We start from the raw sequence: 26,257 nt of genomic DNA, 5'->3' as shown, positions 1-26,257 counted from the left end.
CTTGTATTCTTCCACCTGGAGGATGGATTTTCTTCCTCTTTCCTGACCCTCACACCTCCATCTTCTCTACCTGCCAACTACCTTCACTTTATCTTTCAGAACTAGCTCAGCTATCACCTCCTCTTGAAGAGCCCTGGCCTCCGCCTGAGTCAGATACACATTGTCACAGCCTCTCTAACCTCCTGTATCACCTCTACCACTGTCTTTGTCCCAAGGTACTACACTTGTTAACAACTCTGGACTCTTTAAGGTCATAGATTGTGACCTTAAATTCAAGTATCTGGCACTGTATGAATGATTTTGAATTTCTGAATCACAGTCATGGTGTAAATATGATTTTTTTACTTCACGTAATTCCACTATTAAGAAGCGCCTGTTTATATAATTTACTTTCTTTCTGAAAATAATTGTTCGGGGATATCTTAAATCTCAAACATTTTAATGCATTCAAGATATTCATTAAGTTTTTAAAAGCATATTGAGTAGCTATTATGTACTAAGTCAAAAACTGTCTAAGGCCTCAGGTGTGGAAGATGGTGGTACAGGCAAATAGTGATAAGACATTGCAGTTAGTGCAAGAATCAAAATATGCCCAGAGAACTCTGGGACAGTGTGGGGACCTCTAGTTCTGAAGGGGAATCAGTAAGAGAGATAATTTAGATGTTATGAAGACTAAGCTGAGTCTGAAACACCAACTTGTTAACAACTTAAAGAGGCCAGAGTTGTTAACATGTACCAAGTGAAAAAGACAGGGAAGGGCTTCCTAACAGGGCAGACACATGAGCAACCTGGAACTATTGACCATGACACACAATGCCATATAAGCTGTTAGAGCTTATGGAAATAAATTGACAGGCATGCACTTTACAAACATTATTCCATTTAAAGCTATACGAACATCATGTGGTAGATACTGTCATTCTCATTTCATTGATAAGGAAAATTAGTAGCAGAACGGTTAAGTAGTTAGTTCTTGGTCACATATTAATGATTGAAAAACTGATTTTACTTCTAAATCAGCACCCTCACCACTATGCAAATGTTGCCTTTCTACTTTCACTTTGAAACATGAACCAGCATTGCTTTTGACTGATAGAGACATCAGGTTTTTGATCATATGTTGGAGGTTTCATTCATCAGGCTAAACTAATAGGTATTTTTTTATAAACTTCCTATATTTTTCACATCCACCTCCACTGTCCCAGTTTGCATCATTGCATATCGTACAGTAATGTAATATAGGGATGGTCCTTCTCTTTGTGTCTTCTTATTATCCAAATTTGATAATAACATGAGACTTTGCTTTATTTTACATTGGTGATTAAGCAACATGCCATTTACTTAGGTGAAAATCTGAACCTCTGAATCCAAAGTATGCTAAAATGAATTTTGAAAATAAAAAAAAAAAGTCAGGATCAAATGAAAATGGTCACTCTTGTTAGTCAGGGAAGAGAAGAAAAGAAATAACTGAATTCAGACCAAACAAAACAGATTTCTCATTTCTATCTACCATTCTGCCTTGCATCACATTGAATATACAGTAATTGAAATGAAGGTTTGTTTACCAAAAAGAAACAGAGAACCAACCCATTGTGTTTCCACTTTTTTTTATGTTAGATATCCAAAAAGCTCAGTTGTCTTCAGAGTTTTGTTGAAGATCAACTCTTTAAGATTTATTTGCTTCCTTTTTTCCCCATTTGATTTCTATGTGGTCATTCCATTGAGATCAGTTTTCCAAGGAGCTTAGCATATTATGCCTTTAGATAACTTCAGTAGTCAATTCAATCTTACAACTCAACCTTAATGAATGACAAAAAGTATTTGCATGTGTAAACACAGCATGTGGACATTATTTAGCCTTTAATGTAGCACAGGTGACTTTCCTCCCCAGAGTAGGAATTTGATATTGTATTTGTTGAATAAATGGCAAAAAATAAGTAGTATAACTAATCATATAGGTATCAAAGAAATTGTTTCTTAGTTTCTTAGAGAGATGTGAAACATACTTCCTTTACATCTAAGTTATTCCTCATCTGATCACTATATGCACACCTTCACACATATGTCATGATATGTCTAGCTATATGGGTATATATACATTGCACTCTCTATATGCGTGTGTACTGTATATATTGTATCCATATAAACCTAAAATCTTTTTTTAACTTACTGCAATTTAGAAATCAAAGTAATTACTTTTCTTGCTGTTGTTTTTACCAATCAGATAAGAGAGTATGATTAGTAGAATGGAGTTGATTTATTACAGCACTATAGACCAGTGCTATTAGCCAACTTGCTGCCATTCTCATAAAAATTATGCAATTTAAACTGGAAGATACCAGTGCCTGCTTCTATTAGAAACAAGAACCCTTTTCTACTTCATAATATGCTCAATTACCTTTAGATTGATCCATGAATAAATTATAATCCAAATAGACTTCTTTACCTTAAAGCTTTGCTGGCTTAAGGTATCATTGTTGATTCATTATGTTGTCACTTTTCTATCGGCAATGTAATGCTTTTTATATCTGGATAGAGACAGTTTTAGTGTGAGATACTGTTATCTTTAAATGAGTAGGATTTAGCTTTTCTAGTGAGAACAAATTCATCAATGATGAATCCCTGGAGAAACTATTGAAACAAAAATCACACCATTTCTGAGCTTTGTTCAGTTCATCAGTTATAAAGCAGCTTTTGATAGTCCTAAAAACTTTTCCCTTTGTTTAAGAAATATAGCATGATGCTCAAAACCTCTCGCTTTGAGTTACCGCGGGCTACAACTTTTCCTGTAAGAAAATAATGAATGAAGAGGAAAAGTCCCTGCTGCTTCTCCTCCTGCAATAGGAAATCAATTAACTATATGTTCAGGCAGAGATTTGAACTAAATGCTTTATTAATCATCACTGATTGCACATATATACAGTGGCCGACTATTCATTCATCTTCACTCTTTTCCTAGTTTTGTTTTTCTTTGGTTTGTTTTTGTGGCAAGATGAGAACACAAACATGTGCCTAAGTGTAAGACTTGTAAAGTTGATCCACTGGCATAGGGGAGAATTGATCTTTTAGATTTTCAGAAAACTGAACTTTTAAAATGTTCAGCCCTCAAATATCCTGGAGGCATCAAATATACACATTGTCATTGTTTAAAGACACTTTAACTTTCTTATACTAATGTAGAAAGCAAAATGCCTATTGCTGCCTTGAAGATTTAGGAAGCTGGTGCTACACGGCGGCCTCTGAGATCGCCTTATAGCAGTGAGGGACTAGCACAATGGATCCTGTCAGATTTGGAGGCGAATAGTAGAGAGTTGAAGGGGGCAATCACTGACGCTGTGTGTGTGTGTGTGTGTGTGCACTTACAATTTGAAGAAAAATTTTTTCTCTGGATTCTTCTAATCCTAACATAGAAAATTCTGTAGAATTCTTTATGTTAAATTGAGAACCTCTCCTTTGGACTAAGGTTAACCATGGAAGTTTGTATAGTTTTTGTATAGCAAATGTGGTCAACCATTACAAAATATTGTAGAAATATCAGGCTGGTAGATTCATACTCAAGGTATATTCTATTTCACACCAAGGTATTTATTATTATTATTATTATTATTATTATTACACTACTACTATTATCAGAAATATTATCATTGGAACCATTTGAAATTATCTGATTTAAACTTATCTACAGATAGTCCCTGACTTATGAAGGTTCAACTTAATAGCTTTCTTACTTTTTCATGGTGTGAAATTCAGTAGAAACCACCTCCAGTTTGAATGTTGATCTTACTTCGGACTAGTGAGATGCAGTATCATCCTCTCCCACAATGCTGGTCAGGACCGTGAGCTGTAGTACAGAGAGCTAAGTGATCTAGAGAGTGGACATCCCATGCTCCTCAGACTGCTTCCACTTGCAGTGCAGTATGCAATAAATTACATGAGATAGTCAATGTGTTATTGTAAAATAAACTTTGTGCTAGGTAATTTTGCCCAACTGTAGGATAATGTCAGTGTTCTGAGCACATTTAAGTTGGGTCAGGCTAAGCTATGTTATTCGGTAAGTTAAGTGCATTAAATGCATTTTCCACTTACAGTATTTTCAATTTATGATGGGTTTATCAAGATTAACCCTATCATCATTTAGGTTTATTCATAGAGTTGCTTTATTTTTTTCCCTTTAAATAAAAAAAAAAAACAATATTAACTGAGAGAAATTTCCTCTTATTTTGTTTAAAAGAAGATAGATTCAAAAATTTCCAAAAATGATTTCTTTCAAATAAATTTTGTAAAGCTCTTAGGCAAAACTAGGTGGTGTTAAGTGGTGTGACCCAATTGGAGAATCAGGGTAATTGTTCCTCTTTGCATGGAGTTTGTTACCATGAGGGGTTTGCTAGAGACAGAGGTCAGATGTTTCAACTTAAGCATTCTTGATAATCTTCAAGAATATAAGATTAAGATTTATATACCCTTGATGTATAAGAGAAGAATAGAGACAGTGATATTTTGACAAGATTTATATCATATGACATACATTCACCACCTTATGAGGTGTAATCAGGATTCCAGAGAGATTTCTTTGGCTCCAAACGTAATCCCTAACACCTCATCTGCTATAGGAAGTAGTCATTTCACAAGAGGCCATTTCAAACAAGAATTATCTTTTCTCACTAAGAAGGTTTACATGTGTGATAAGTATTGAGGATTTGTTTTATGCTTAGTGATTTTTTGCTGTTTAACCAGACAGCATCACGTTATGGTAAAATAGATGCAGTCTATTCTCTCACTACATCATATTGTTTCCTAATAATGTGATTTCTAAATATTATAATTTAGGAAAGCATTAAGGTGTAGAGATTAAGTATATAGTTCCTGTTTAATTATATATAAATTAATTTGGCATTCATAGCACTGTTTCCATTTGCTTGACTTGACATAATTACAGCAAATTGATAATGGAAGTAATAATCTTAAATATTTTCACAGAAATATGCTCTGCTATTATAAATTTGCACTTGCAGTTTGGTTAAATTGGAGCATGGTTTTAGTTTAGTTTACCTACCCTGTTGACATCTGTAAAGAACCAGATACTTATTTTCCTGGGGCTGCATGCAACTTGGCAAGTGGAGCCAGTGTTTTGAAACAAGTGTGATTTTAAACCAAAGTAACTTGCTAGGTCAGAGAGCAGGATGACCTTGGAGTGCTGTAGTGTTCTAGGTCGCCATCAGCTAGATAAATGGGCTTTATTCTGTTGGAGAGACAGAGGGTGTTTTGGCAGTATTAAAAAAGAGACCTAGCAATTCCAGGTCCAGGCAGACATAGGACATTTGGAACTCAGCGGTGTCTATCATCAGCAATATATGACAGTAAAAGTGAAGCTCAAAGGTTCTAGAAGAGGAGAAGGACAAAGTGAAGAGGAAATAATTGTAGGATAATGAATAGCGTGAGGGCATTTTTGTGTTAACTTAAAACCACTTACCATTTTCCATGACACCAGGTATCGTTCTAAATGAACTTTTGTGAAGCACTATTGAATAACCTTGAAATTTAAAGCTCCATGGTGTGATTTTGAATACTGATGGAGTTTGTTTAAGCACTGTGATATTTCCTCTGCTTTTCATTTCTATTTTTGCTTCCTTCATGCAAAATAAATTCATTTTCTGTACAGAGAAATCAGTATTTTTACCATTTTCTTTTTCAGGTGTTCTAGTAAATTGAAATTAACTTTATTACAATCTTTAAAGAGATGTAGTAAGAATTTGAACAATATAAAATACAGATACAGATTAGAACTTCGGCAAAGTACTTTGCTATTGACAAAATCATTTGTCAGGGACTATGTCTGTGTATATATCTTGCTAAAAACCTCATGAAGAGGGAAAAATCACCAATAGGTTTCACCTTCTACCTATACAGACCAAACAAATGGTCTATCTAATGGCTATTGTTTTAAAGGAATGGATTTGGCTTACCATTCTGAACTTTATTCCATTTAGAAGTGTATTTTAATTAACATGTGTGTGTCTGCTATATACATATTTGGTAAAGGAATTGTGCTTTTGTGCTCTCTAACTGCTGTCCTCTAACTAATACCTAATGGAAAATGATACCTAGAAGACGAGTGATGCAAGAATGAAGAAGACCTCGTTACAGTGTTCATGAAATAATCTCAAAACACACATTTGTTTGTTGATAATATTTATAATATTTATGTGTTTATATCTTCACAGTTTTCAATGAGCTAATGTGATTTCTTGTTTGTGTGTTTTCCTTTTAGAAACTGCCAAGTTTTGGACCTTATCTTGAACAGCGCAAGAAAATCATAGCAGAGAACAAGATGCGACTGAAAGAACAAAATACAGCAATTCCACCACTTGAGAGAAACCATTTTATCCCCAAAAAGCCTATTCCTGCCATTAAGGTAAGAATTAAGCTGAGTATATAAATATCTGTTTTACTGTTTAAATATACAATATAGATTATATGTTAATTTGCTTAAACTTATCACTAATTTTGTTTAAAAAATAGACTGAAAGTTTTCAAACTTCTATGGCGATAGGGCAGCCTCTTTTTAAAATATTTTCTATTTATTTAGAGCACTTTCAAGTATGTATTTCAGGCAAATTTTTGAATACATTATATGTGCCAGGAAATATTAAGGTGAATTTTTTGTCTTGTCATAGTCATTTAAAAATTATTTCAATTCACAATTTAATCCAAGAGATGTATTAGTCATGCAGTACTAAGTAATCAGTACTAAGTAATTAGATGTATTAGTCATGCAGTACTAAGTAATGCAGTACTAAGTAATCAGTACTTAGTAAGCAGTACTAAGTAATCAATATGCTGCATTAACATCAATGTTAATGATTCTCTGATTCAGCCTTTGGAATGCTGTGCATATTATGGGTCTCAGATTACTTCCTGGGTCAGAAGCAAAAATTATCACTATGAAATTTTGCATGTTTAACTTGTTTTTTGTTTCATTGAATACATTTTATTTTCTGATAGATGGAGATTCACATACAGTTGTAAGAAATAATATGGAAAGGTCTTATAAGCCCTTTGCCCTGTTTCCCCAATGGTAACACATTGCAAATCTGCAATGCCCTATCACAAAGATATCACCTTAGAATACAGTGTGGCCAGGATAACAACATAAATACCATCTACTGATCTTACTCTCGTTTCTCCAATATTGCTTCCACCAGTGTGTGTTTGTGTGTGTGTGTTTAGTTCTTTGCAGTTTCATCACACGTGTAGGTTTGTGCATGCACGACCACACTCAGCGTATGCAAGTTTGGTCACCATGAAGATCCCTCAGGTTGTCCTTTTATAACCACACCTGCTTACCTCCTGCTCAGCTCCCCCAAGAGAGAATGGTCTTAGAGCAGTCATAATAAAGAAAGGCCCAGGTTGTCTCTGAAACCACCATCTCCGAATGTATTCCGCAGTTACTGAAACTTACTCTTATTTAGTGACAAATTATTCTCATGTCACCCTCTTCTATTTGAAACACCATTTGAAGCTTATTCTCAGGAGCTCTGAAGTGTACCTCATGAAATCCACCTTGAGTGTCAGTGAGGATTGGAACCCTCCTCTGCCTATGAGAGGAAAAAAAAGGTCTTGTTCTAAAAACAATAAAGTTTATACTTGATAATTTGAAATTTAAAAGTGACTTGAGTTCTGAAAGGAAACGGAAATGACTGATTCTACCAGAACTTTGATATCAAGATTCCAGATAAAGTGAACATTTCACATCATAATAGCCTCCCAGTATTCTCTTGAACTTGCCCTTTAAAATATTTGTGTGCTATTAAAAGGGTGAACAGTGATGGTAAAAGAGGCCAGATCCTACAAGCTCTTCACAAACCCTTCCCCCAACCCTGCACCCATGTTATATGATTTGGGATAAGGTGAGAATTGTGACAAATCTATGTCTTTCTTGGTTAATTTGAATTTAAATATAAGAGCTCCATCTTTTCCTTGTGTATAACAATTTCAAAAGAAACATTTATGTATGAAATAAAAGAAGTGCAAGATGATTATAAAAGCACTTTGACCTTCCTTCAGGGAAAGTATTGGTAACTTGGAAGCAAAAATGAAATAAGCAAGAAAAAACCTACTGTAGCTGAATTAAAGCTGGTCGATCACCAATCCAAATAAAATATCAAACTCAGCAGAATTAAGTAAACCTAGGAAAGGTGAAGTCAGGAAATTAGGTAAACATTTTTTTTTAAGTATCAAGTAGAGTTGAGGTGTGCTATTAAATATGGCACAGTTTTACAGTGTTCTCCTAAACTATCTCACTTTAGAGATTATCCAAATTGGAATATCCCTAGTATTGCATTTTATATGAGCCTGAAAACATTTTAGATACCATCTTTGAAGCATGAGACCCTTGCATCCATCTTGGCTTCAGATGACCTCTGATATATGTGTATATCATATCTATGATATATAGATGAATATACATATTCATATGTGATCATATAGATCATATATAATTATGTTATATTCATATGTATACATGTCAACATATATGTAATCAATATGACTATATATTTTAAAGATTTATTTATGCATTCAAAAACTGAGGTATAGGCCAGAGGTGCAGGGGGTGAGAGGATTTACCAGAAACAGAGTGGGGAACAGAACAGGCAGATGGACTGAAATACATGGCTGAGGGGAGCAGTGGGTGAGACAGGAGAGGTCTGCTGTGCCGTGTGGGTAGCTCCCTGGCCAGGGATTGAACTTGTGCTGCAGAGGCTGTGGACAGCTTCATAGGTTACATCTTAACCCCTTGTGCCACTAGGGAGGCCCCTATGATTATATTTTTAATTAGAGCAGTTGTCTGCTAATCAATCCACTTTCACTCACATTCCAACATGACTTTCCAGAGTGGGAGAGAAAGTTTACCTCCCAGAAGGTCCCATGAAGATATGTGGCAGCCAATAACTTCAATATGCCAATACTCTTCCAAATGCTATCCATGTTTTATCTCAATTAATCTTCAGTACTTGAATAGATACTGTCTTCACATTCATTTACTGATCAGAAAATTGAGGAAAAAAGAAAGATGAAATAATTTGATTATATCACATAGGAAACAGTGGTATGGGGGTATGGATGAATTGATAATTATTGGCTTAGGAGATTTAAAAGGTTAACTCATAAGAGAGATTAGAAAAGTTGGGTTCATTCTAGAAAATATATGGAACACATGATAGATCTTGGAAGATAAAGATGTCAACATAGAATAATGAGAAGAATATTAATAAGGGAATTGTGGCATGAGGGTTTTGTCACTGTTGTTTACCTGATAAATCATTTTATTTGGGACAAATATTTAATAAGAGAAACCTGTCAAGTGAGACTACTGGACAAAAAAATTCTCTTTTCTCCCTCCTTTTTCCTCCTTCCCAACATGCTGTGGTTTCATTTGATTGTTTTGTTTTTGTCCTCATGTTAGTAATACAGAGTTCAGTAGGAAGAGTGCCTATAATTGAAATATTATAATTTACATGTATAAAATTCTAGTCCTTTTTCTATATCCAAAATGTAATGTATTAAAATAAACATAGAATATTGATGTTCTCTTAACTTTTCTGCACAAACTGCTCATTATAACTTTAATATCACTTTAATGTTTTCATAATATTTGATTTTTTTAATAAACCTATTTTTGCATCTCTAGGTTGTTTCCAGAATTTTATACAAATCATGTTATTATAACTATTATTATACAAAAATCTCTGTTAGACCTGTTCTTGATTGCTCAAAAAAAAATTACAGCTGAAATCATAGGAATTTTGGCATATTTTGCCAAACTGCTTTCTAGGAAGAATATGCAAATTTACATTCTGTCAAAATGTGTAAGAGAAGGCCCATTTTCATATAGTTTAGTTTTGTTTTTTTCTTTTAACTTCTTTACATTCCATATAAGGAGTAGAGTCATCCCATTATAAATTCCTTCCTTTAAAGCAAGACCTAAAGTACTACTTTAATATTTACATGAAGACAAAAGTGCTGCTTGTACTAGAGTGCAGATTCTTTACTGTGAAATACATTCAATAAAGACCCTTTTTCTTCTTGATAATAAAACAGATGGAAGAATTAGAGAAAAGTGGCCCTTGTTGAGAAGATGGATGAGTTCAAGAGCAGTATGTAGCTTTACTTGATAGATGCCTGTTAGATTAGATTAGTTAACTGAGGTTGGTGGCAATAGAAGAGGGTAGAGAGAGGCCGTGTTGGTGTCTGTATTCATATCTCTGCTTTTACATTATCTGCTTTTATGCTTCATTTACATTTTCCCTATATAAAACTATTCTCCATCCCTCCCTCTTTATTGTGCTTCAGATCTGTCTCCATCCACCTTATCATACTTTAAAGTAAACTACCATTCCTTCCAAACATACTCTTTCTCCTGAGTCCTGTGTCCCAATAAACAAAACCCTACCCATCCTCTTACAGAAGCCAGGAACATGGAATTCAGCCGAGATTTTATCCTGTTACTCATCCCATTCATGAATCAGTCACCAGTGTCTTTCATTATTATCTCAAGTCTTCCTCCACATCTGTAATTCATATCTTGCACATTCTTTCCTGGAAATCTGGAACATTCTAACTGGACTCCCACTTTCTTCTGACATTTTTATGTAATTTAAAAGAGTCCTTCAACTTTTTTAAAGTATTCTTTCAAAAATGCAAATCTGATTCTTTTACCTCTTGCTTAAAATTCCTCCATCGTAACCTTGGCATTAAGGTAAACTCTTTAACATAACCTTTAGGACTTTCCTATTTTAGTTTATCTCGGCCTAAGCACTTTCAGTGGGACAGTGCAAAGCAGAATCCAAAATTTGGTAGATTGAAGAATGAAGGGAGATTGAGAAAGTGAGATCAGAATGAATGCAATGCTATATCTTTCCTGAATTTAAGAAGGATGAGAAGTGACAAGAAGAGGAAATGGAGTAGAGGAAAGGTTAGTTTCTGTTGGGCTAATGTAGGTTTGTGTGTGTATATGTGCTAGGAGAGACTAGCTGATGTTCTCAGGAAGATTCGTGGTTAGAGAAGCCATTTTCTTGGCAAGTAGAGGAGAAATGGAGTCCAGACAATATATTAAGTCATCTAGAATGAGAAGAGGGACATCTCTTACAATTTACTACTTGCTGCATGCCACCCATGCTTAATGAAACCAAGTTTGATCTTACTAGTGTCATTTTCGTAAATAACCATGTCCAAAAATGTGACCGTAAAAAAGCCTTAAGAAATGCTTTTGTTCATAGCAAACATGACAAAGATTGTAAGATTTTAGGAGGTTACATTTATGGAAGGAAAGTTTCCTGGGCTCAAGTCCATTTGCAGGCTGCATGAACTTGCTCAGTTAACTAATCTGCAGGATGGAGACAATAAAAGTGTCTGTCTCATGAGGTTATAAATTGAGTAATGTGTGAAATGCTTTCAGTATGGTGCCTGCCCCAAGTAATCCTAAATAAATGTTACCTACTATTAGCTGTTATGTTATAAATTGAAAGGTGGAGGGAATTAATAGGTTATAGGGACTTTCCATTTATATTTTGTCCAATAGAATGAATTCAACAAAGTAAGTAAAAATACCTAAAGTTTTGGATGCCAACCATGTTGGAAGTTTTGAAGAAGCCCATGTATGTCCAGATCTTTACTGCATATTTACCATGAGATAAGCAATGTGATAGGTATCAATCATCTGTAGCATAATAAATAAAACAGATACAGAGATTGTATTTGCATTTTTGCATTTTTGAATTTGTGAAACATACAGAATTAAGAAAAAAGATTTTTTTAAAAAATCATACTAATAATATTAATTTATAATGATATGAGCTTTATAGAAAAAAATACAGAACACATGGAACCTCTTTTAGAGCAAAAACTTTTAGTTTAAAGGGGCCAAGATGAAGAAGTGGCATTTAAGAAGCCCAGTCAACTAGGTAGACATGGAGGAGTAAGAGGAAAGAGGAATGTTCCAGATTATCCAGAATGTGGTCCTGAATTTGGTGAGCGGCCCTGGTTATGGCGACAGAAGCAGAGATGAAATTGACAAGAACTTGTTAATTTCTTCAAAGCTTAGAGATTCTCATTATAACGTTGAGAGATGAAGGATAGTAAGGAGTCAAGAATCAAGGGGATAAGATTAGATTTTTGATGACCCTATTAACAGAGATAAAGAAGATAATCAGGATTTTGTTCTTGGTGTTTTTAGGATTAATCAGGTTTTTTGATGTGGGATGAATAATTTAGGTTTGAGTATATTGACATTAGTGAATCCCAGGAGATTATGGTCTTGTGCCGGAGAATATGAAGAGAGCTGCTGTATTATATATGCCTACTATGTGCTAGACACAGGACAGAAGCTTTGCATAGACGTTCTTATTTTTCACTTAACCTAATACCCTATGAGGGAGTAGGACATTCTGGGAAAGCAAATGAGAAAAAGTGATCAAGAAATAGGAGAGTAACCAGGGAAAAATGATGATGTGGAGGAAATCAAAAAAAGGAGAAAGTCTTAACAATGAGGAAGTGGTCCACAAGGTCAGAGCACTTACTACTGACCTTGACAACAATTATATTCACCCATATGCCCATTTCTTCATTCTTCAAGCAATTATTATTGCACACCCACTTTGTTCTGTCACTGATGTAGTTGCTACTGCTTCAATAGTAAACAAAATGAAGTCCAACTTACATTTTTAAAAGGAGTAACAGATGATAAGCAAATAGACATGAGAACAAATTCTACACCTGTGGAAAATATACAGCAGGTTTAGGAGACTAGAAATAGCTAGAGAAATTAGTCGGGAAATGTCTGCTTAATTAAATGACATTTGAGTAAACATAAAAAAGTGAGAGGAAATGATATGGATTTGGATATCCAGAAGGAGAACATTTCATTCAGAAATAGCAGAAAAGTGTTAAGACCCAGAAACAGGAAAGTCCTTGACAGCAGACCAATAAGTCTTTTTGTAAGGAAGAATGACATGATCCAGCTTACTTTTCGGAAGGATTATTCTAGCTGAGGTGTTGATACAAGATCCTAAATGAGCAAGGACAGAAGCAGGGAAACCAGTGAAGGACTTTCTGATAGTCCAGGAGAGAGATTGGCAGGAGGGAGATTAAATACTAGATAATGCCAGAAGACCTCAACTCCATTGTTTTGAGTAAATGATGTGTGTAAAGTATTATATACAACTAGTCTATCCAAATATTAGTTACATTTACTGTCATTTTCATGACTACCCTGCCCTTTGCCCAGTATTTCAGACCTCACCTGAATGATGTACCCTGCTGTTGTTTGGTCCCTGTTGAAACCAACAGCCACATTCCCTTTGAGTCATTTTCTCTCTGCATCTGCAGCACATGCATTTTTATTGTATGTGTAGCTATTTGTGCTTTTATTGTTTTATCGTAACACACACAACCAGGCATGCTATGCACTTCCCTCTGCTGCTTCATTATTACTTTTGTGTTCTCCCTAAGTTGTTTCTTCTGTTCTTGACATAACACTTTTCCTTCCTCCCTTTTTCTTGGAGGACCTCGGTTAATCTGTTTGGGTACTTAATATTTTCTCTGTCCACCCATCTGTTTGTTTTAGCTTGTTTCTCCCCTCCTCTCTGCTGGCCTCCTTATAGATTCCTCTGCTCGATAGTTTAAACTCCATGACGCTGCTTTGTTTATCCTCTCAGCTCACACAGTATATTATTCCCCATCTGCTGTAGAAAGGGCCCCAGTGCCCCACAAAGTTAACTAAGCCCCTCTTGTCTGAACAAGTTTTTCAGTCATGCATTCAAGTTTCTAATCTACCCCATCTTCGTTGGTTATAAGTGTGACAATATTATTTCTAAGCAAGCCATGCTCAGTAAATCTCATCTTTTGTTCTTTTTTCCTTTCAAATGATTCAGATAAGATTTAATGGTCTGTTGCTTCAGAGGTAGACAATTTCAATATCAGTCAATCAGTAAACATTTATTGAGTATTTGCTGTGTGACCAGTAGTCTACTAAGGACCAGGTCTTTGTCCAAAGACCTACAAAGCCTGGTCTAAGTATCAAGGATTTTCCTATCTCAGTGGGGATGTAGCACTAACATATATTCATTATGCACTCAACCGCAATCCAGGAATGGTGCTAGAAACTAGGAATACAATATGAATTTTAAAAAGAAAGAAATCTATCCTTATGGAGTTCATCGTCTAACAAGGGAGAAAGACACATGTTAAAAATTATTTACAGTTCAATCAAATATGTACAAAATGCTCTGGGAAAACAGAAGAGTGAAAGGGATTAGTTCTGCCTCAGGTAATTGTGGAAAGCTTCACAGAGATGGTGATATTTAACATGGAGTTTAATAAATTAGTGTTAATTAAGCAGAGAATTAATAATAAAAGCTAATATTTATTGAGTACTTATGCGGTTTCAGGCATTATTCTAACGTGCTTATAAATTAACGCATTTAATCCTCACAATAACCCTATCAGGAAGCAATACTTACCCTAATTTACTGATTAAGTAATTGATAAACAGAGAAGTTAAATAACTTGACCAAGGTCACACAGCTAGGACAATATCAAAAAACCAAGATTTGATTCCATAGTCTGTCATCAAGCTTGGGCTATTCAGCACTATTTTCTGCTGTTTCTCATGAGGTGGGATGGGGGCAGGAAGGGAGATAAGGTGACATTTTAAGCAAATCAGTAGGTCTGCAACATAGAGTGTTCATAGGTACTTGGAATAATAGGACCTTAAATCCCATATCATATAGTCCCTGGGTCACTACATAGTAGCATCAAAGTGGTAAAATCATTCTTTTGCTCAATTGAAATTCATAGGCTGGATAGCAATAAGAGGCAAAGTACACAGTCTTGATCAGTCTTAACAACCTGATATAAAAGGACCAGATATGCCAATTAACGTGCTGAAAATTACAGTTAGAGCATCTACAGTGGTCATTGACAACATTATGCTGTAACAGGGTTCATGAAAACCGGAAGTCGTTATTAGCAGACCCACATTCCAGCTTGTCCCTGCCTCTTTGGGAAACTAAAGCATCATCTCCCAGGCCCTCAGTCCTACATAGGAAATGCCCTCTCTGGCATGGCATCCCGTTGATTCCCTTTTTATCAATCCCACATCTTGATTTCCATTTCATAGTGACAGAGTGTCATGCATATTGCCATATTATGGGGCGGCTTCTTTTGTGAACTAAACAAAAGAATGCTAAGGAAGGAGAATGGTAACAGTGCTGGACAACCTAAAGGAAGAATGAGACAAATAAGAAGCACATTTCATGTAATAAGCATGAAGGGCTCCTTCTGTAGCTGAACCAGGACCTTCTGAAGGAACTCCTGACACATTCCACCACTTCACCTGTGCTATAGAAAAGAAACCAAACAGGAGGTGGTTTGTGTCTCTTCACCGAGGAGAGCTGAAGTGACAGTGTGCACACTTAGCCTGGCTGAGTGAGAAACACACTTTATTCCCAAGCAGCATGTAACGGAGTCTTGAGTGTCTGCCAAGACTTATAATGTCCCCCGAATGCTTCCCACTTCTGCTGATATATATGAGAATGAATTCTCATTCTCTTTGTGAAGCCAGGAATGTATCTCAAACGTCTTTGAATTTCTGGGTAGGAAAATGAATGGTTTAGGAACACTAGTGATGTTTTCATCTCTTCTTCCTGCTGCTTCTAGTAAGAGATGGACTGTATCTCATAAGACTAGCAAGACAGTGTTGGCAGGAGACCAGTCAGCCTGATTGAGTGGTTTATTATTTCAATTGAATTGTGAGAGGAAGGAGAAAAGTACTCAGATAAAACTGTAAGACCATATTAGATACTATGGAGCATAAAAGGGATGGCATGAAAAGAAAAATAGCGGAGGACTTTCCCAGCAATTCTGAAAAGATACCAGAGAAATGGACTGGGGGCAGCATTAGCTTTCTCAATTGTCTATATACCGATAAATGGCAGATGAAAAATTATCAAACTCAACTTTAAGAAACATGAACAGAATTCAGCAAAAAATTTCTCTGAAGGTCTTAGGGAGCTGTTTTGAGATGTGATTCCTGACCAGATTTTGACAAAGGAAACATGTATCTTATTTAGAATAAATAGGACTAAATCAAGGGACTGGGGGCGGGGCAGTAGATATCAAAAATATACAGACAGGGAGGAAGCAGCTGCAGGAGAGTAAAATGAAAGAAAAGCAGAAATGTTATCCTGGGACTAGATCAGAGACCCCATAACCAGTGGTTCATATGGACAGGCAAGATAGAGGAGCCGTGTAAGACTTTACGGACTTCAGATGAAATCCCACTCCACTAAAGGCAAAACCTCTGAAAAATTATTGAATTGCCTTGTTGGAAATTTAATCTCACAAAAGAGAGAATTGCAATGAGAGGCTGTGCTGCATACTTCTGGCTCTTATAAAAATACATTTTGGGAAAATGGCAGTTAAAGGCTCTCTTCAAAGTAACCATCTCACATCATCTTAGTTGACTAGGCCACAGAAAGGATGTCTGAGCTTATATATGTAAGTATCCCACCTTTAGTATATCTAATTTTAGAGATTTCTGAAGAAAAGAATCCCGTAGTCAGCCACCCTAACCTGAAAAGATGAATCAAGAAAAATGAGAAGCTATCAAATAGAAATTTTCTGACATAATCACAAATTTTCTCGAGGACTGAGAAAAGGGTGAAGCATTTAGATAACTCAAAATTCAATGGTTGTATGAGAAAAATATAGATCACAGTACCCGTGATCATCATAAAAAAGTGACATCAAGATTTAAGAATGAGTTAGAAGTAGCAAAACCTGACATTATTGAATTTGGAGAAAATATTATTAGGAAAACTGGAAATATATTTTGTCTGTTAGAGGTAACAAAAAGACAAAACACAGCAACTACTTAGAGCAGATGGTATATTGTTAAGTTACATTTAGAGAGAACTGTTCGTCTCCTTTTATCTCTCTAGTGTCTCTCATAGAGAATATTCTTAGAACCAAAAAGAAGAGGAAAAAATATACTTGAGAGAGCCTCAGATACATATGGATGTAGTAAAAACACATTGGATAAATTTAAAGGCAAAGTGCCTGGCAAGAGCTTGCTACCTTAAAAGTATCATGTGATCAGGGGCACAGATGTGCATTGAGCCAATCTTGGTCACACCTAAGTCTGACACATCTGTCTCCCTTGTGAATAAGCATAAGCTCCTCTCACGCACTTTCACCTACTTCAATTCCAGATTCTCACTTCTGCTCATCTCTTGATTTACTTGTTTCCCTCCCCTCCACCAGCCTACTACTTTATTTCCTGATCAACCTTTGCCGTTGTCTTCTCCTCTCAGTGTATTCAAGCTGAATACTCAGTTAAAAGCCTTTAACTCAAGACTTCCTTTCTCAAGGTGCAGTTACCCTCTCTGCCTCCCAGACATCAGAAATAGTGATGTCCCAGGTTCTTTAGAAAAGGAAAAGGTATGAGGTGGGGAAAAAGAGAAGTAGGCTAGAAAGATTGAAATCTAACCCCTGTCAACTTCTGGGAAGATCACTGAACATTTGGCTTGAGAACATTTTAGTAAAGAAGTTGATAGTCAGCATAAATCCAGTAAAAACAAACCAATTTCCCTCATTTCCTATTTTGATAGGTTTATTAAGGAAGTAGTGAACTTGGTGTAAAAGATAAGAATAGGTGACATTGGTAATAGTACAGATAAGAAAACGGTAAAGGGATTAAACAGACACAAATAATTTAAATATTGAGTCCCTTTCAGATAGAAATCACAGTGATTGCCCACAGCATGTTGTCCTTGCTCCTGGCCTTTGAATGACATTTTTTACGGGAATTACAGAAATTATGCTAATAAGGTATAAAGAAGACAAACTTGAAAGGACAGTTATGTACCAGAAAACAATCACAACTTAAAAATAGGCCCAAACGAACTTCTTCATCGTAAGCATATCAAATTATGATACAGCAAAGATATCTAATCTTGCTTTTTAAAATATTTTTGATTATAAAACAAATTAATTGACAAAGATTTGATTATAGAATTCTGTAGTCTTTCACGATGCTAATTTAGTTAACACATGTTTAAGTCAAATGTATCATCTATACTTTTAAAAAATCTAGTATCATTTCCCCCACACCCACATTCACACATGAACACTTCCATGAATCAGGAGTGGCTACAGCAGATCACTTGATCCTTGTAATATCTACAACCTGTTTGGAATAATTAATGTAGGTTCCCCAGTTGCTGCAGATGTGTTTCCAAGAGAGACTAGGATAGCCATATGTGTTTCGTTGATTATATATGTCTTTCTGTAAATTCCAATTCGAGTATGCATACTCAAGAGTATTCATAAGCTGGAGGTACTAGCAAGAAGCTTTCAGTTTTGGGCCTCCCCGGTGGCACAGCGGTTGAGCGCTGGGTTGTGAAGCTACCCACGGCCTCTGTGGCACCGGTTCGATCCCCGGCTGCTCCCAGGCCACCAGAGGGTCCCACATGGTGTGCAGACCTCTCCTGCTGCCCGCTGCTCCCCTCAGCAGTGTACTTCGGTCCTTCTGCCTGCTCTGCTCCCCACTCTGGCTCTGGTGAATTCTCTCGCCCTCCCGCGCTTCTCGAGGGTACCCAGTGCTTGCATAAATAAATAAATAAATCTTTAAAAAAAAAAGAAGAAGAAGCTTTCAATTTTAAACAAATGTCCACATTTTAAGCCAAATGGAATGATAATTCATTTTCTTTGGTGCTCTTCCCCAAAATAATTTAAAGTAGTTGTCATTCCTTAATCCTCTTCCAGATAAAAAACAAACACAATTTTCTTGAGAACTATGATGAATGAGGGGAGACTGTTTAACACCATGTGCTAATAACATCTAGAGACTCCAAGGACCTTGATTTTTTAACTACACATTAAACAATATCTTAATAAATGATAACAGCAAACTGCAACTTAGAGCCATAACAGCATATTTAATATATACTAACTCTGGACTTACTTCTTATAGTAAAATCTGTTAGAAATATGCATTGTTTGTTTTGAATAATATAAATTTAATGACACTCTAGGGAGTTTCCTGTTTAATCCTCTTTTGACTATGTACTATTTGTTTGAGTGATCAGATTCAGTGAAACAACTGTTTTTGACTGATGTACTTACTAGATTGCAAAAGTGATTTTCTATCACATATAAATAGCCTTCTATAGCCAGAGGGATCTCACACATTTACTATCTTAAAATATTATTAGAAAATGTTAAATATACCTCAATAATTGATGATTATTCAAAGAAGTGCTGGAATTGCTCTATAAATCTCATATCAAGTAGCAATTAACCCTTACAATTGTGTACCTAATATTAAGGTGTGTTTTTAGTGTGTAGATTAATGGAAGCCATTATAACAAATATTTGAGAGCCCATTATGTTTCAGAGAGATGCAGGAGCAAGATACACCACATGAAACACAAAAATGAACAAAGCCTGCTAAGAGACAGTATATAGGAAGCTATGATATAGAAAATATCATTGAAAATATCTATAACATGAAGTAGAACTTGCTACATAGCAAAATAGATGAGTCAGCGTAGCAGATCCTGTATGCCAGGTTCATTATTAATTTCTTACCTTCCATCTCAGCCATCTAATTATCTATAAAATGTGAAAGGTTTAAGTGAAAAACTGCCTAAAAATTATGACACTGGACTGATATATTGTAAAGACTTTTAAGTTATCTGTTATAATTAGTTCTACTTAGTAGATGAAATATAATGGTCCACGGGGGGAGGGGGTGCAGAATGGGGAAGAAGATGGGGAAGATGAAGGAAGAGGAACAAGAGAGAAAAAGATCACATCTTCAATTTACATCGACAAAAAAAGGAAGGATGGGTTGAGAAAACCTTCATGAAAAAGTGTCACATGAAATGCCTGTGAAGGATGTATAGGATTTTTCAAAGTGGAAATGGGAAGGAAAACAATTCAGGACAGAAGATTCAACATAAACTTAGTCCCCGGAGGAGTTGTTGACAAATGTGTTCTGTGTGGAGCGTGTGTCCAGTGTAACTGAAGTGGGTGGTGTTTGTAAGAGAGAAATAAGATGGAGAAAAACTTGTTGGTGGGAAGCCTAAAATGCTAGCGAAGAGAACTGTACTTAGGTCAATAGATTTTTTTAGTAAGAGAGTGAAAAATATACATTACTACATAGACAACATTGCATAGTGCAAATGAGAAAGGAAAAATATGAGACTTTTCAAATATGTTCTTGTACCTGCATTAAAAGTAATGGAGAATTAATTAGTAATGGTTAAAGATTATAGAAGATAGCAAAAAGGATTAAAAAGATAATGTAGACTCAGTATTTGGAAGACTTGGCAACAGAAGTGCACCAATTACAAGCAGACAACAGTAGATTTGAAATTACCTTCAACAAATTGAAAAGGGAATAGTGAAAACAATATTGTAAATTTTCTATCATATTACTCCTTAGGAGATGCACAAATGATCTATGTATAATAATGTAAATTTTATTTCCATTTGAAAGCTCAAAGTAAGGAGCATATTGTTAGTTAGGAAAAAAATGGGGTTGCGGAAGTTAAAAATTGGTAACCTAGGTCATAAAAAAAGGCAGAAAATCAATACCAAGGTAAATATAGGAAGATGGCTTTAAGTAAGACAAACCTCCTTGAACATGGACCTTGAATTCAAGCTAAAAATTCTCGTGTTAAAAGTTGAAAACAAAAGCAGAAAATCTTGACAGCATACTAATTTGACAAACATTGTTACATTCTTCTGTTTTGTTTTATGAAACAAAGTGTTTCTTATTGTTGATGAAACATCATCTGTGCTTCACATATTAAGCATACTTCCAATTGATAGGAAGAACAAAGCAATGTGTAACCACATGAAAGTCTTTAGTGGTGAATGATGAAAATCCTAGTTCATTAAAAGTAAAAGAGCATCCTATTTAGCTATTAGATCAATCTAATTAATTAGCATAAATTATAATTTTTAGATAATAAAATATACTCTTCAAGACTTGACAGGTGGGTGTGCTATCAAAGCACTTTTTTAAGTGAAAATCTAGAATCCAAATGCAGTGATATAAATGCATAGCATTCACATTTTCATTCTCTTCATTCTTAGCTATGTAAAGTTTTCTGGTATAAGTGTATTACCATTTATCACTTTTCATTACTTTTGGATCCTTGAAGGTCCAGAATTGAGAAGACACAGCAACTGAAAAAGGTATCATAACTACCTTCTGTCTTCACAAAAACACTGTTTTAGATTATCTTGTAGAAAACCTATGAAAGTTGTTAATTAGGGCTTAGTTTTCTAAGCTTAGTACACACACACACACACTCACACACACACACACTGCCCATCTTTCAGAACACAGAAACATTTAGGCTATAATTATGGAAAGCATATGTGTGTGTGTGTGTGTGTGTGTGTGTGTGTGTATGAACTATAACATCCAAACCCTTTTAAGTTAACATATACAACATTATATAAAAATGCAGAGATTTGAACTGATTGTAATTATTATGTGTTAATGTTTTAAAATAGACTCTATAATTCAATGCCTATCTTTTAGGATGTCATTGGAAAAGCACTGCAGTACCTTGGATCATATGGGGAAATGAGCAACATAGAGCATGTTGTGGCTCTGATTGATGAAGAAATGTGTATCAACTGTGGCAAATGCTACATGACCTGCAATGACTCTGGCTACCAGGTAAGAATTTTGCTGTAATTAGGATGCTGTGAGGCTTGTCTTTCTGGCTTTTGTAGCAGCAAGCATCTTCTGTTGCTAAATGTGCAATTGAAGGCAAACATTCCAAAAATTGCTTTTCAGTAATGGCACAACTTTCTGTCCTCCCATCTCATAACATAGTGTTGCTTTAAGGAAAACCATAAGTGAAATTAACTAAACCAGTTAATTCAACAACTATTAAGATTTAATATCATTTAATCACCCCTAAAATTGGAGGGGAAAATCTAACCAGAAAAAAATTTTTTGCATAATTACAGGCATTAGGTAGCATTGTGTCTGAATACAGAGGAAAGGGAAAAAAGAGCAATAATTTATTGCCAATACCTTAAAAGATCTTGATTCCTTCCACCAAAGGAAAATTTTCTCCCATCCACTATTGATTGTGCTTTTACACTAGTTAGGAAGGAAAGGCATTTTCCCACTAATTAGTTGTACAGATTGGGACTAGGAATTCCTCTGTAGCTGGAAAACCAACAACTTGTATTCCTGACACATTAATTCATAGATTCTTCCCAGTTCCTCCCCCTTTGGGTGTGTATTTGTCACAGGCCAGTAAAAATGGGAGTTCAGTTGGCTTCAGATTAAACACTATACAGTAACATTATTTTTATTAAACTTTTTTAAAGATTCATCTTTTTTAATATGTACAAGAACTGGGGTACAGGCCAGAGGTAAGGGGGGTGAGAGGATTCACCAGAGACAGAGTGGGGAACAGAGCAGGCAGATCTACTAAAATACACTGCTGAGGGGAGCAGCGGGCAAGCCAGGAGAGGTCTGCTGTTCCATGTGGGTTATCTCCCTAGCCCGGGATCGAACTCGAGCTGCAATGCCTGCGGTTAGCTTCATAGTGCTGAGACTTAACCCCTTGCGCCACTAGGGAGGCCCCTCTTTGCAAGCTTTTAAGTATAAGATTTTAAGACATTTGTTTTTACCAATTACTTCCTGGCTTCCTAATTAGAAAAGGGCACACAAGGAAGAGAAGTAGATTTTATTCACCCAAACAGCCATCTGAGATAATGTTTATAAAACACGACAGCAGTTTGTGTGGGAAAGTTTTCTTATAGTTTGTTACAGCTGTAGTTCTTGTTCAGATATAATATAGTATTTCCTTAAAGATCATACTTTTTTTTAATATTAAGCAGTCTAAAATGATTTACTCTAAGGGCATTTTCATTTTTTATGTACATAAAAATGAAAAGAATTATAGTTACAAGTTGCTCCATTGGGAGAGGAAAAGCCTCAAACAAACAAACAAAAATATTTTAATTGGATTATAGCACATTGTATATAATACAAAAAAAAGTCAAAATCAAGAAATTATTTGAAAATGTTAAGATTTGCAAACCTGGCTTCAAGGAACATTTAGAGGGATGGGATGGGTGCTAATGTCCTCTTAATTTTCCTCAACCTCTACCTCATCACTCCAAAGAGTATACAGTCTAAGCAAAAACACTGTCCTTGTTCTGTGAGTGAGACAGCCAGGCAAGTCTCCAATGCTCCCCCTCCCTGGCAGAGCTGCCCTGAAGTCCCTTGGAGAGAGAAATGCTGGCATATGATTTCCACTGCTAAAATGTTTCTCTTTAACAGGAAAATAATCACTGGGACTTTATTTTTTTAAGGTTATTTATTTATGCATACAAAAACTGGGGTACAGGCCAGAGGTCAGGAAGGTGAGAGGATTCGCCAGAGACAGAGTGGGGAGCAGAACATGTATATTGACTGAAATACACTGCTGAGGGGAGGAGCTGGGGAGACAGGAGAGGTCTGCTGCGCCATGTGCATCCCCTCTCTCTCTGGCAGGGGATTGAACTTGTGCTGCAGAGACTTTGGAATAACTTCATAGTGCTGTACTTAACCCCTTGCACCACCAGGGAGGTCCAGACTTTAAATAAAAATCTCAATCCTATATTTTACACAGATGTTTTTGTTGTTGTTGTTCTTTTGGCTCATTATAAATTGTTTCATGTCAGAGAAGGGGAAAGCGCCATGGGCAGAGGGCAGGAAGGAGTTACAGAATTTCTCAAATCCTCAGCAGAAAGGAAATGATGGAATTTCTCAAATCCTGAGCAGTTTCAGATCCTGAGGGCTTGCCCTGATTCTCTCAGCAGAGTAGCGTTTGGGAAGGACTGGAAACCAGGTGTCCTGACTCTGCCACTCAGGGCTTCTTCCCCTTTGTGGTGGCCCCATTCCTAGAATCAGTTTGGAAATCCTCAAACCTGAAAGATGGCCCCTACGCTACATTTTTTTCTACTCCTTCTGAAAGGAGGAAAAAACACGCACAATTTGAAATCCAGGCTAGCACATAAATTGCCCCATGGTGGCACTTTCCACTGTGAAGCTCAAAGAGTGTAAGAAGGAAAAGGATATGTGTGCAAGCACCCCATCCTCAGGTGGAGGACACCCCATCCAGTGGAAGTGGAAGAACTCCTGCTCAAAACAGAAGAAATGAGAGAATGTCCTCGCACAAGAGAAGGAAAATTGCCTCTAAGGAATGTTCAACATTGTGTTTCTAATTTAAAAGGATTTCTTCTTGGTCTTCATTCCCCTCCTTCTGGCAGCTCAACTGTTGCTATAGCTGCAACACAGTGTTGGGCCTTAGCTGTCTCCAAGCGGAGCTCTAGTGCGGTGGAGAAAACGGTGATACTAACATGGGGGCAATCTTGACCTCTGTGGGCAGTGACAGCGATACTCTGTATTTCTGTTTGCAGGCCATACAGTTTGATCCTGAAACCCACCTGCCTACCGTTACCGACGCTTGCACAGGCTGTACTCTGTGCTTCAGTGTCTGCCCGATTATCGACTGCATCAAAATGGTTTCCAGGACAACACCTTACGAACCAAAGAGAGGCTTGCCCTTAACTGTGAATTCGGTGTGTTAAGGTGATTTGTGAAACAATTGCCTTGAACTTCGAGGTCACCTACATATGCTAATCTTTCTCATTGTGATTGTGGTCCTCAGCTCTTTCTAAATGAAAAGAAATATATAATTTCTAAATAAAAATTATTTCTAAATACACTTCCAAATCTAAAAAAAGTCGAATGCCTGTGACCAATTAATGGTCATAACAGAGAATCATTCTTTTCTGAAGATAGTTGTTAAATAACTGTGTAGCAGTTAATTGGATGTTCACCGTCAGTTGTCCATTGTGAAAAATAATAACTGTTTTGTGGCAATTAATGCGACAATTTCCAAATTGCCCTATGCTGTGCTCTGTCTTTGATTTCTAATTGTAAGTGAAATTAAGTATTTTAGAACAAAGCACAATTTAACACGCAAGAAAATGTTTCCAAGGAAACATTTTATAATTAAAAATTGCATTTAATTTTAACACTGTTTCTAAGCAAATGTAATTAGTTCCATAAAGCACAAATGAAGAAAGTCAAATAATTATTTATGATGGCAGGGGGAAAAAAGCCAAAGGGGGTTTCTAAAACTTTAAGACCCCTTCACTGAAATAGCTTCTTTTTGGTGCTTGAACTAAAAGCAAGAGTATTTAGCCACCATTCACATCATTCTGTGCTAGTCACCATTCATGCCTGAGACGGGTGTCCAAACTCCACCAATGAATCAACATGACATTTGTCTTTAAATATTTAAACTATGTTCCTAACAAAATAAGATGTTAGGATGGAGCTCTGGGTATAGCTGCTCTTTGCTGTACAGAGATCTGCTCCATCTCTTTTAATACTAACCTTCGTGATTATAGCAATTAATGTTTGAACAAAACCAAATTTTACAGCAGTGGATCATGTGTTTTCAGTATTCAAGAATTAAAATAAAGTGTTGGTAGTATGTATTAAGTTTTAAAAATCAACTTTGCTATTCTGAATTTTAGTGTTTGTGTTTAATTTCAAAAGTGATGGAATAGAAAAGAAATATTTTTCCTATTAACGACTGATATTTTTATATTTCTTGCTTTTTATAATCAGCAAATAGCATTTTATAAATTCATTATCTCTTTTATGTGGCATATTTTAATATGAATCCCATATGTAGTAAATCTTTAACATTCTGTGGCTTATTTCTATGACAAATGCAATATCCAGAAAATTAAAATGTTTGATTATGCACTTTTAGAAATGCATGTTTACCACAAAATCAGTGTGATTGAATAAAACCAAATAAAATTTCATAAACATTTAAACAACACGGTCTTTCGCTGCCTCCTTTACAAATACAATTTCATGTCAGCCATTTAGATTTTGAAGTGGAGCAGTTTGGGGTTAATTATACAGTAAATTTCATCCAAATGTATATGTAATGATAGTTCAAATGTAATGAGGATAATAACAATGTGATTTCTAAAATGTTCACCATCCTGTCCCTCTTAAAACAGGTTTCTGTACTGAATTCATTCTACTCTGCCAAAATACATCTTTCATTGCAAAAAGGCCAGTGCTTTTGCTCTTCTTTTGAGTTAGTTTGGGATCTACAAGTGACCATGGTTTTGAATTAGGCCA

At 35.9% G+C, this 26,257-nt stretch overlaps 1 protein-coding gene across 1 annotated transcript in view; it reads left to right on the top strand.

Moving 5' to 3' along the window:
* Positions 1-25,941, top strand: part of DPYD (dihydropyrimidine dehydrogenase) — a 743,206-nt gene extending 717,265 nt beyond the window's left edge. The window contains exons 21-23 of the mRNA XM_037498291.2: positions 6,269-6,412; positions 21,617-21,757; positions 24,505-25,941. Of these exons, the coding sequence (XP_037354188.1) occupies positions 6,269-6,412; positions 21,617-21,757; positions 24,505-24,675 (456 nt within the window). The 3' untranslated portion in view covers positions 24,676-25,941. The remainder of the gene's footprint in view (positions 1-6,268; positions 6,413-21,616; positions 21,758-24,504) is intronic.
* Positions 25,942-26,257: the final 316 nt, after the last annotated feature.

Source organism: Talpa occidentalis, unplaced genomic scaffold, assembly GCF_014898055.3.
Source record: "Talpa occidentalis isolate TD23 unplaced genomic scaffold, MPIMG_talOcc4v2.1 talOcc4.9, whole genome shotgun sequence".
NCBI lineage: Eukaryota > Metazoa > Chordata > Mammalia > Eulipotyphla > Talpidae > Talpa > Talpa occidentalis.
The sequence above is the reverse complement of the archived record's forward strand: the minus strand, read 5'-3'. Positions and strand labels throughout refer to the sequence as shown.